Source organism: Cynocephalus volans, chromosome 1 (genome assembly GCF_027409185.1).
Source record: "Cynocephalus volans isolate mCynVol1 chromosome 1, mCynVol1.pri, whole genome shotgun sequence".
NCBI classification, from domain to species: Eukaryota; Metazoa; Chordata; class Mammalia; order Dermoptera; family Cynocephalidae; genus Cynocephalus; species Cynocephalus volans.
Window position 1 is genome coordinate 178689627 of NC_084460.1, and position 13486 is coordinate 178703112.

A 13486-nucleotide genomic window follows, 5' to 3' on the forward strand; every position below is an offset into this window, starting at 1 on the left:
CTTACTTTAAATCATAAAAAAATACACCTGGAAAGATTAAGCATTAGGTAAATATTTAAATAGTTAACGACTATATATCTAAGTGGCCTACAGCATCACTAGGCCTGATATTTAATACCAGAACTTAACAATCTGGCCAGAAGGTAGTTTTAGCACATCCATTAACAACACAAGGCCCAGAGCCAAAATTTATTTGATTCCTGGTTTGAGCTGTGTGACCTTCAGCAAGTATCTTAACCTCTCTGTTCCAGTACCCTCATCTATAAAATAGGAAAAATAATAGTATCTCTCTCAGGGGTGTTGTGAAGATGGGATGAGTTGATATGGAACTGCACCTAATGTACACAAAACACTAAGCAAGTGTTTACTTCTCATTTATTGTTAATAATACACAGTAGGAACCACTCTCCAAGAACTGCTTGTTCAATTTTTTTTTTTTTTTTTTTGGTGACCGGTAAGGGGATCGTAACCCTTGGCTTGGTGTCATCCGCACCAAGCTCAGCCAGTGAGCACACCGGCCATCCCTATATAGGATCTGAACCCACGGCCTCGGGGCTCCCAGCGCCACACTCTCCCAAGTGAGCCACGGAGTCGGCCCTGCTTGTTCAATTTTAAGGTTTTTGCTTTCAAATATCCTAAATGAGAAATTTAATTCATCAAAGGCTATTGTAGTTAACTAACTTAGGTTGCATGATAAAATATTTTATAAAGAAGATGAAATCTGAATCAAACCAAAACCAGAAAACATTTTGGGGTACAGAATTACACAGGCTCCCTATATCCAATTTAGCAAAGAAGAATATGGACCTATGGTTTGAATGCAGTCTATTGTACAATCTTTAAAAATATATCCAAACTTGTTGTCAATAATTTTGAGGAAATTCTCTATGTTCTGAGAAAGCCCACTGTGAATTTCTAAAGGGAAATCCAGGAACACCATCACCTGTTCCTACATTTGACCCTCTCTGTTCCAGATGAGTTCCCGGGCCTTGTTCTCTGCAGAAGTAACCATGAAATCAGAGAGATACACAGGCTCAGTCCACAAAACCCTCTCTACTGCCAGAACCTCACATAGAAGACTCTCTTTATAGAAGACTCTCTTTAGGACCTCATGACTCACTATATTTAAAATGGAAACAATCTCTCAAAATCCACAAGGGGGATGAGAACACTGAGCTATTACAGTGAGGTAACAATGATCCAAGTTAAAAAGTATTCAGAAATAAACGATTTAGATACAGGAAAAATAGTTGTTTCCCTAAACCCAATAAGAAATTGAAAAATAACATTTTTAGTTTCTATAATAGGATAACTGAATATATACCATTCAAAATATCTTACATCGGTATAGAAATACTTGAAGGCAACTCCATCCACCACCACCACCACCACCGAAAAAAGTGGCTAAAAGTAATGTAAGAGCCACATAAATAAAAAGTAACTTGAAGCAGCTTTGTTTTGTTTTGTTTGGCTTTAAATGAAACATACATTTCCATTGATCTGCTTTTAAATTCATAACCAACAAAATAATGTCTTTTACTCTGTAAATATTAACGTTACTTTCAAATATTAAATTTTATATTGGGCCCTACTTAAAAAGACACTGAGAATGACAATCCTATGGTAGTAAAAGAGAAACAAATCTGGGTAAAAGAGAGGTGGAACATAGTCAAACATGTGCACTCAAGAATGTCCTACAGAGATACATAAGTGCAGAGGGAGACAAAACAGGAAACCTACAGAAATATAGGTTTTAAAAATAATAGTTCTTATCTGAATAGCATATTTCTATATCGATGTGCTTTCCCATAGTTACATTTGACCCACCCAATAATCCAGTCACTGGGCAAAGGCAAAAATCACCCCGATTTTGCAGATGAGAAAACAAAGGCATGATTTAAAGTTATGTGATCTTCTCTGGTTAAGTGACTGGTAAGCAAAAGAATAAGAGCTCGGTAGAGGTAATGTTGTCAACAACATTATAAAAAGATGAATCAGTATGGAAACATAATCCCAGGCAACTGCTTTCTTTGGGTAGGGGTGTCTTTTGGATATAAGTAACACAGACTTTTTAAGCTGTGCTGTGTTTTGGAGACTGTGATGGAAAGAGGCTAATGACCCATGAACTCTTTATGAGGGGAATAGAAGCAGATGAATACGGACAATTTCAGCGTCTCACATCAACATCAGAAGAAATTTCTCACAGTGCTCAGCTGAGGAACACTCTATTTGGATTAATAATAAAAAAAATTCTTTTCTTTCTCTTCCACGTAAAAAGATGCGCACCTTTAACAAGAGCCGAACACAGATAATTCAAAAGGAGTTCATTACAGAAACCCTAAGTTACAAGCAAGCCTAGCTGATAAGTTGCACACATTTTGGATGCTGTTTCATCCACACAAATGAAAATATAAGAAGGAAATAGGATGAAATTACGGCATTAACTGGGAGCTACAGCAGTGGCAGAAACGAAAGAAAAAGGACTTCCCTTCATAATGAATGGTTTCTGCCCTATATTCTCACACATGGGTTGGTTATCAAGGCTATAATTTGGATTCATATCCTTCTATTTAGAAACATCTCAGAAGTAAAAACACCTTGTCCCGCGGAGAGACCTTCTAACCACACACAGCTGCAAAGGTGACGTCTCAGCCGTGATTCTTCGGTGGTTGCAGATACAAAATGTGAAAATGAAAACCTCTCACCTTGCTGCTGTGATCAGTCTCATCTGAGGATTCCAAGTCCGGCGCTTCCGTCTCCTCTGGGGCAGTCTCTGCACTACTGCCTCGCTCACTGCAGAGACCGTGTCCTGTCAGAGGAAATCAGAAGAAAACATGGGTCCACACGTGTAGCAATTGCTAACAGCCACCCCTGTGTGAGGGGGGCATGGAGCCAAGCTCATAATGCGTACAGATGTTGTGAGACCCCCCCCTCCCCCAAGTACAAGCTCCATGATCTCGGCTTCATAAATGATGGTATTTATTGTTACTAATATGGTTATCATTTATATTACATTTTGATAACATCTATTTTGTAATATACGATACTTACTATGGACTGAGAGTGTTTGTGCTCCTCCCCACGCCCTAACCCCCAATGTGATGGTATTTGCAGGTGGGGCTCTGGGTAGGTGATTAAGTGGAGAAGAGGTCCTGAGGGTGGGGTCTCCATGATAGGATTAGTGCCATGTAAGGAGAGGAAGAGACCAGAGCTCAAGCCCTCTCTCCACCATGTGAGGACACTGAGAAGGCAGCTGTCTGCAAGCCAGGAAGAGAGCCCTCACCAGGGAATCAAATGGGCCAGCATCCAAATAGGGGGACTTCCCAGCCCCCAAAAACTGAGAAATAAATGACTGTTATTTAAGCCACTCAGTCTATGGTATTTTCTTATAGCAGCCCAAACTAAGACAATAATTTATAATATATATAATAAAATGTATAACATAAGAATATATATTTTTATATATTATAAATTAATTGATTCATAATTAGTCAACTGATTAATTAATTCATTAGTTGCTAAAATAATTGAATAAATTATACTGAGAAGTAGCACAACAAAAAAAATGACTGTCCCATACCCATTACCTAAAAAATCCTATGATGTTTGTTTTTGCCAAGTGCAGCAAACTATAAACATCTAATAATACCCACTCTTCCCACCATATTCTGTGCAAAAGTGCAGGTAACTTTCTTCCTTTCCTATTTACTGAGTGCCTCCTACAGTGGTTCGATACAGTGGTTCCCTGCATTGGGGAAGAGAACATTAGAATCACTTTCCTCTGGAGGGCTTCTCAAATTTACAGAGCATCCAGATCCCCTGGGGATCATGTTAAATGGAGATTCTGACATAATAGGTATGGGTTTCTTACAAGCTCTGAATGAGAGTAATAATCAATACTGCAGGTTCATGGACCACACTTGGAAGAAAAAGACTCTAGAACATTTAAAAACCTTCCCTAGATGAATCTCATACTCAGGCCACCACTGTCTTAGAACATGCCAGGCCCTGAATCAGGTACTATAGCACTATCACTATACCCAGACAAGAAAGAAGGAAAGAGAAGAAATAGGAGTAGAAGAAGCTTCTTTCTGATGCTTTGGATGAAAGCTTCAGTCTGCAAAGTGGCTGCCTTACTCCAATGACACTGTTACAGCCATAAGGTGCTTGGCATCACTTTCTATTCAAATTCCAAGTTGGCCAGGAAACTTAGGGAGGAAGAAGCCTGAGCAAACCATACACCAGGGCTGCCTCCTGCATCTCCGTCCCCTTCTCTGGAATGAAGCGTCAATTAAGTGAGTGTACCCTGCATGGCTTGGAGGTCTCTGTCTTTTTCCCCCCTCTTGCTCTGGCTCTTGGACTTCTTGCACTTCTATTCATTACTCCCTCCCTCTATAATAAGGGGGTAGCAGTCAAAGAAAGCAGCTTGGTTAACTTGGCAGACATCATCAGTGTCCCACCATCACCTTCACCAGAAACCAAAGTGATTGAATACTTCGTATGGGGGCAACGACCTAGATGCTGGGGCCAGAAAAAGAAGAGCATGAGTTGATCCCTGACGTGGAGAACTGACAAGCTCACTCAGGGACACGACACTATAAGCGCTAAGCTCTCTCTCTGATGACAGGAACCTCAGTATGCTTGGCCCTATGTCCAGAGCAGCCAGGCTACACGACTGGCAGGGGCACCCTTCCCACTGTAATCTGCAGAATGGCAGTCTCCAAATTGTACAAGTCACAGACTGAATAGTCAACCGTTGTGACCCTGAGTATCCCCATTGCTTCACACAGTGCCTGGGATACAGCTGATACTAATGAAATAGTGGGAAAAGAGAATAAGAGGATCTTCATTTCTAACAATATTGTGGGCTAAGTGTCCTGAAAAACAACAAATAAACCCTACTTCTACAAATTCTTAGAAATGCCGAATACAATATAACAAATATCCTTTTAAATATAGAGCCAGCCTCCAAGAAATCCCTAGAGCCCCAAATGAAGAAGTTAAGAAAGGAAACGGCAGCCTAGCGCCCACACCACAGCAGTTCTGAATACATCCATCAATTCCCAAGCCCTAGAGCAGTGTTTCCCAAGGCAGGCAAGAACCTACTGGTATTAGCAGGGGGATGACTATTTTGGGACAAAATTGTGCATGTGGCACTAGGCTTCCTTGCTCCTGGGAATTAAATACTATTAAGACTCCCCAGTCACTGTGACCATCAAAAATGCACCCACACACTTCCCAACAGCAGCACCACGCAGCTTGGGACCCACTGCCCTGAAGCCGGTGTTTTTCACTGAAAAGCCATGAGACAGAAAACAGGCCGTGGGGTCAGTACAACTTGGAAAGTTAGAACTGAATCATCCACATTCATGTGTTTCCCTGGAGGGGCTATTCTCCTCAGTCTAAAAAGATGTAAAAAGACTAAAAGAAAAAAGAAAAAAAAGTATTCACTGACAAAAGAAAAAGAAAAGAAAGCTCATCTAATTCTACCCAAACTCTGGGGCAGGAGAGTGGGGAGAAAGAGAAGCAGGTTTCTTCCCTGAGATTTTACCCACAGGACTGGCCTCATGGGACTCTGGGGTTCAAATTTACACTGTGCACCACATCCAGAAAACCCCAAGATGAAAAGCTGCCTTAAAGTCATTCTGGATTTGTATTCTAAGGGCATCTGGCAGGAGAAAAAACAAATCTATTCTGGAAGGATTCAGAACAATGGTACTATATATGCCCAGAGGAAGAGCTTGATCAAATAAGAACCTATAACCCAATATTATAAAACACAGGAGGAACCACGTCACCACGAGTGAGAGGCAACAGACACAACAAGCAGCAGAACCAGAACCAGACCCCCAAAGAAAAATAAGGCAATTATCAGACATGGAGTGTCAAATAAGTATGCTCAAAATATTCTTAAAAAAAAAAAAACGAAAGAAAGAGATACTTTCAAAAAAGACAAAGTAAATTAATAGGATTTCTAGAAACAAGAACTACAACCATTGAAATTAAACACTCAGTGGGTAAGAATATAAGTTGCAAAAAAGAGAGAAGAGCAGAAGTTCTATCTGGAGACATTACCTTACTATAGAACATAAATCTTCAAATGTTGAAATTATCAATATTGAATTGCATTTCCAGCTAAAATACTATTCAAAAGACTATAATAAAGACATTTGAGAAACAAAGAGTGAGAAAGTTTACCACAAATAACCTCACTAAAAAGAAAATTCTCTGAAGGATATACTTCAGGTATGTTTTATCCCTAGAAAGAGATCTGGTATACAAGCTGAAATGATAAAGAGCCGATATACACATATACATGCAGGTATGTTTTAGTATATAAAACAATCCCTCACCCCCCCCCCATAAAAAGGCATTTGGGGGTGAAAAATACAAAATAAAATTAAAACAATGGTGGGGATGATTATATTTAAAGCACTTCATGATAATTTTATGCGTCAAGAGAGAAGTAAAAAGACTAACTTTGGTTTCTGCTAAGAATCATGTTAAAATTTTAAGAGTGACCACTAAAAGAATAGAAATTCATTATATAATTTGAAAGAGGAAAGTGGAATTTACAAATGCAATCTAGAAAAGGGCAGGAAAGGCAGGAAAAACAAATGGAGCAAAATAAGAAGATCACAGAAAAAGTCAAAATATATCATCTAGGGCTGGCCAGTTAGCTCAGTTGGTTAGAGCACAGCCTTCTAACTCCAAGGTCATGGATTCAGACCTCCACGCTGGCCAGCCGCCAAAAAATTTTTTAAAAAATGTATCTTCTAAATAAATGTAAAACAGACTAAACTTAACACTTAAACTTCATGTTTAGATAAAACAAACAAAAAAAACACACAATGAAAAACATCCCTGGCTGCAGGCTACATGCAAGTGATAGACCTAAGCATAAAGAAACAGAAGATTAAAAGTAAAAGAATGGAAAAATATGTTAGGCAAATGCAAAGAAAGCTCTGTAAATGTCAGACACAATAGATTTAGTCAGGATACAGAAGACATAAACATCAGCAATTATTAAGCTTGATCCATGAATGTATTTCAAAACTATTTCCAAGAAATAAGTGAATATCCATTTTTCCCAAGGATTAGCAATTTACAAATAGCGTATATATTAAGCCACAATGTAAGTCTCAACCAATACTAAAGAATCTTTATTCAGACCACACAGGCAGCATTTTTCTCAAAACTAAAATTTTTATGAAAGAGCAAAAGGCCAATAACACCAAAGACAGTTTTAGAGAAGAAAAACAAGATTGGGGTACTTTCCCTACCAGACATCAAAACATTTTATAAAGTTACAGTAATATAAAGCCGTGCAGAATTTCCAAGGAAATAGGCTAATGGAACAGACAGCCCAGAAACTGTCCCACCCATCTATGGGAGTGTGACATGCAGCAGAGTTACTACTGCAGATCAGTAGGAAAGGAACAGACAATTTGATCAATGTTATCTGGACTGTAGATTACTCACATGGAAAAATATAACACTGGATCCTAACTCACACCATTCATAAAAATCAGTACCAGGCAGGTATAAACCAGAATATGAAGAGCCCAAACTGTAAATCTTTTAAAAGAAAATATAGAAGAGAATGTTTGTACTCTCAGGGGAGAAAAGGATTTCTTAAACAAGATATAAAAAGTATAAACCACATAAGATCGAAAATTAGATTTTACTAAAGTTAAACACTTTTGTTTGTCACCACAAAAGTTTAACATATATACTGGAATGGAATACTACTCTGTCATTAAAAAAAAAAATGAAATTCTGCCATTTGCAACAACGTGGATGAACTTAGAGAAAATTAGGTTAAGTGAAATAAGCCAGACACAGAAAAAGAAATATCACATGTCCTCACTCGTAAGTGGGAGCAAAAAAAAAAAAAAAAAAAAACACATAAATAAAAAAAGAAAGAAGGAAAGAAAGGTACAACAATCCCAATAATTCCTTGAACTTTCAAAAGAAGAGAACGGAACTTAGGCCACCATAGGCGGAAAGAAGGAGGGGGAAAGGGGATAGCGAGAAATTGGTAAAGGGCCACAAAAAATAAATACACTGTGTAATGATAAATATAGTACATACCCTGATTTGACCATCACATATTGCACACAAGTACTGATATCGAATTCTGTACTCCACAGATATATACAATCGATTGTTTCAATAAAAAAATAAATGAGTTTTTTAAAAAACTGCAGTTAACTTATGAGTTTATTTCATAATTGTGAGAAAAATATATTAATGATGATAGATTTATGAAATTCAGGCAAGAAACTATACCTAGAAAAGGTATCATGCCAAAAAAAAGAAAATTTTGTTTGTCAAAAGGTATCATAAATACAAAAAGACATGTCACAGACTAAGAATAGTTATCTTCAATCCACGTAACTACCAAAATTTTAATATCTGAAATATAAAAGAACTCATACAAGTCAATAACTCGAGGTATATCTGATTCTAAAGTGTATATTCTTTTTTTACCTCATTATGTCATGCTTTCTACCCTTAACTGAAGAAAAAAATTAATAAAACGAGAGAGAAAGAAAAGGCAATGCAATTTGTGGCAAATAGTTTGCAAAGGGGATAGCCATGATTCCTCCTATCTCTTTAAGCACATACTTTTGAACCTATTTCCCCGCCCCATGAATTTGGGGCCTTGTGACAATTTGACCAACAGAATGCAACATAAGTGATAATATATGAATTCCAAGCCAAGGCCTCAAGTGACTTTGCAGTATCTGGTCTTGCCCAGTATCTGGGAACTCTGAGCTCACCAAAGACACCTTGAGCTAGCCTACTGAGGATAAGAGACCTCATGGAAAGGAGGCTCAGTGGAGCAATCACCAAACATGCAGGTGAGTCCATCTTAAACCATCCAGCCCCAGTCCAGCCACCAGATGACACAGACACACGAGTGACTCCACATATGGACAGCAGAACAACCAACCAGCTGAGCTGCAGAAATGTGAGCAAATAAAATGGTTGTTTTGGAGTGGTCTATTACTCAGCAGTAGATACCCAATAAATGGTTAGGGAGAACTTAGTAATCAAAGAAAGCCAAAAAGGCACGAACTGACAGTTGTGCATTTCAAGAAAACTCTGGCATGGTGGAACAGGAAATCCAAGTGGGAGGGGACGTGTTCTCACCCCCACACTTCAGGGCCTTCTCTGAACACCCCCGGCTTAGGAAGATTATACCACAATATTATTGAATTTTGGGGTTTTTTTTTTTTTTTCTTTTTTTGAAATCCCCTACAAACAGCTTTGCAACTTCCTACTCCAGTTTCCCCTTTACTATGGAGACTTTCCCCTAACAATAGACACTGAAGGAATGATCTTGTTTGTTTCTGGACATTCTTGGCCCCATTTATTTACCAGGAAAGAACATACTAACAGACAAACAGCTCTGCTAACACTCAGAGGAGAAAGCCGACAATAAGGCTCAGAGGTGGCCAAAGGAGGAGTCAGAGCAAGGGATCTGTCCATCTGTATCCCAGCACTTAGCAACTGCCTGGCACGGAGGCAGCCCCCAGAGGACAGCGAGCAGGGCTGGCTCTGAAGAGATAAAGCCCCAGAGAATGAGCGAGCACTAGGTGGGGTGAGGCCCTGAGCGGACAGGACCTGTAGGCCATCTCAAAAGCTGCTATAGGGCCGGCCCGTGGCTCACTCGGGAGAGTGTGGTGCTGAGAACACCAAGGCCCCGGGTTCGGATCCCATATACGGATGGCCGGTTCGCTCACTGGCTGAGCATTGTGCTCACAACACAAAGTCAAGGGTTAAGATCCCCTTACCGGTCATCTTTAAAAAAAAAAAAAAAAAAAAAAGCTGCTATAAATAAAATTCATTGTTGTGAACAAGTGAAATCTTTCCTTCGCCTTTTAAATTACTTCCACATCATAATAATGTTTTTGTGACTAAGAAAACTTTCACAACTAGTAGATCCCATACACCATTAGCAGGACAGGCAATGTTGAGATTCGAGGCAGAACACACACATTAGTGTAAGTTTACATTCAGATTTACTTTTCATTTACTTGGATTAGACACATTGACTTTGGGTTCATTCAAGTCCATGTGGGACTTAAATTTAGTGGAAGAAGAAAAACATCCTTGCCTTATGAGCTATATTAACAATGTGTGTCCAGCAGATTCTCCAATTCAAATATTTCCAAAGAGGAACCAATTATAACATTAATTTTCTTTTAAAGGCTCTTATTAACACCTGAGTTTAAATCTCTGAGGGAAAAAAATAACCAGGGGGAGAGGAGGGCAAGAAAAGGTTAGACACTGTCAGTAAAGACATTTAGCTGGAATTCAATTGTTAGGCTATGATTTTATTTGTCTTGGAGTCATTTTATTGTTATATGATCATATACACCCATATTATATACGATCAGCAGGAACACTCGCCCCTCCAACAAAGCTAAAAAATAAAAACAGAACTATTATAGAGCAAAGTGTGTGTGTGCGTATGTGTGTGTATAAAATAATTGGGGAAAGCTAAATATATATTATGAAAAAAAAAAGAAAAACACTGCAACTTTAATTAGGTAGACAAATAACAAATTCCTTCCAGTCGAATTTCACACAATCTCAGTGTCTTTGCTTCCAATAGACAGAAATTTTTTAATCTGCAAAAACCGTAGATTTAGGCCTTACTGATCTTGTCAGCCTGTTATAAAAGTCAGATGTAAGGTACATTAATGTTCTTTGAAAATATAAAAATATAAAAATGGAGACTCAACCTCTGAAACATCTTAGTTTCACACACAGGATTTGATGGTGCCATCCATCAAATCTCACTGGAAATCAAAATGAGGCTCTGGGATCCCCTGTCCCCACCCAGCAGGGCCCACTGCAGCAGGCCATGTGTTCTGTGACAAGAAGCATGGCATGCAGACAGTTTACAAGGCACACATGGCTCCGAGTTTTATCGACAAACAAATGGAGGACCACGTGCCGCCTGGTGTCTGTGAGAGTCAGACAGTCTGAGTGCCGCACCATATTTGTTTGCAGGAAGAGAAATCTGTGCAATTCCTCTTCCTCGCGGCCCCTCCCTGCTGTCTGATTGCCTTCAGTCTTAAGAATTGAGCTCCTGACAATCTCCATGGAACATCAGACCAGAATAGAAGCTATCACTTCACAGGAATTGGGTTCAAGCATGTTTTGCCCACACCAGCCAAACACTGCCCATGCTTGGCTCTAACAGTTCCTCTGAACCGAGGTGCCTTAAATTTTCATGACTATCACAGAGGTCTTTCCTGTTAAACGACCGCTGCTTAATCTACTTCCTGCAGGAGGGACATCTGTACTCACTACAGCCCACGAGCTTCCACTGAGCATCAAACAAATGGGCCAGACCTTTATCAGGGAGTCTGACAATTCAAGTCCAACTTTGGCCCTAATTGTCTTTAATATGGTATGGGCTTGGTGTCAGCCATGGACACTCAGCTTTCTCCAGCTCAGCTGCAGGAATAATCCATTTTTCAAAGAAGCAGCAACTTCAGTCAGTCTTCGGAACCCTGGTGCTTGTATTGTAATACCAGGAGTTACTCACTGAGATAAACCAAGGCACCTGCTTTGCCCCACCTGGTCAACTGGAATTTGAGAGAGGATATAGCAGACCTGCATTCATCACAAAAGTAAAATAAATATGAGCCCTACTGGCAGAACTCAGAAAGATAGAGACACGGATGTTTGAAACATGAAACATTAGAAAGACACCCTTGATACCACTAGAACTATTGACTCTCTTAACTTGCACAAAAGTTGGGGGTTTGCATAATTACTGAATGAAATGTCTTTGTTTCAATGGTGAGTTTTAGTGATCTATGCCTTACGCCAGGCAATTCTACTTACATTTGGCAGTCGGGGTTGGGGGAGGGATAGGCAACATTCAAAATTAGCATTTACTTTTCCTTCTCTTTTCCCTTGTTTCAAAAAGGGGAGGGGGAGCAATGAGGGAATGCTAGAAAAGAGTATTTGTGCTGGAGTTCTATCAATAAATGCTTTATAAAGCATTTTTTTAAAATTATTTTAGATCCAGATCTACTTTCCTATATTGATGTTCATTGCAATATTTCCCTAACTGGGTGGTGTAGGTATACTTTCTAATAAACTAGGCCAGCGGTTCTCAACTGAGGAGACTTAGCCACCCAAGGGACATTTGGCCATGCTTAAAGGTATTTTTCATTGGCACAGCTTGGTAGGGAGGGGTACCACTGCCCTGTAGTGGTTTATAGAGATGCTGCAAAATGTCAATACAAAGGATAGCACCTGACAACAGAATTATCTAGCCCAAAATGTTAGAGCTCATAGTGCTAGATGAGATCACTACTAAACATAAATCACACAAGAAGATAAGACAGACTTCTTGGAAAATTCACACAAACAGTTTTGCAACTTCCAATACCAGCTTCCCTTTCACTCCAAGGATCTTTCTATAACAGCCACCGAAGAGACTATCATTTTGCCTGGACATCCTTTCCCCATTTTCCTACCAGTACATACATAAACAAATACTTTTAAAAAAGAAAAAAAGATGAAAGTAGCTCCAGTAAGATTTCAACAAGAACTCATGGATGGCAAATGGCCAACGATAGGAAACTAAGGCTTAGAGAGAACACTTAGGACAGACCTTCCATGTCCAGACCCTGGCTTTCTCAGCCAACATGACAGCCCATTCACCACGCTTCCTTCATATGTCAAGAAATAGAAGAATGGAGAATGCACTTCAGGACCACCTAGCAGATTTTCATTACAAAAATCTCAATGAAGCAGATCACAAAAAATTACAATGAACTACAGAAGATTTGAATATCACCATAACATTCCAATGATCTTATCATTCCACCAAGACAAGAAGAAAGAAGGTCAATAACCGGCAAGCGTTGATGATCTGGGGTGGCTTACAACCCTAGCTGCACATTAGCATCACCCAAGGAGTTTTAAAGCACACAAATGCATACCCAGAGCCCACCCCAGATTAAGTGAATCATGCGATCTGAAAAGGGGCCCAGGGAACTCAGCATTCTAGACTCCAGAATTCATTTCTTCTATTTGGGAAAGAAAAATGTAAGCAAGGTGTAATTCATAAACTTAGTTATCAGAAAATTCATCTGTTGCAGATTAAGGTGGAGAAGAGGGCAGTGAGAAGATCAAAAGACAGCAACCTTTGGTTACAGACCAGAGAATCCTGTGTCCTTTATAAAGACTGGCTTTGGGGGCCGAGCCCATGGCGCACTCGGGAGAGTGCCGCGACGATCCCGCCGTGGGTTAGGATCCTATATAGGAATGGCCGGTGCACTCACTGGGTGAGTGCCGGTCACGAAAAAGGCAAAAAAAAAAAAAAAAAGACTGGCTTTGGGTACAAAACACTTACTGGGCACTATTTATTAGGCACTATTCTAAACACTTTACTGTCATAACTCATTTAAGCCTCCCAACGACCTAGTGAGATGAGAGTGTGGTATTA

The 13486-nt window shown here is 39.5% G+C and overlaps 1 protein-coding gene across 1 annotated transcript in view; it reads right to left on the reverse strand.

Moving 5' to 3' along the window:
* The window catches only part of TIAM1 (TIAM Rac1 associated GEF 1), a 141360-nt gene that overhangs the window by 45623 nt on the left and 82251 nt on the right, over positions 1–13486 (reverse strand). The window contains exon 14 of the mRNA XM_063094812.1: positions 2706–2809. Coding sequence (XP_062950882.1) covers positions 2706–2809 — 104 coding nt within the window. The remainder of the gene's footprint in view (positions 1–2705; positions 2810–13486) is intronic.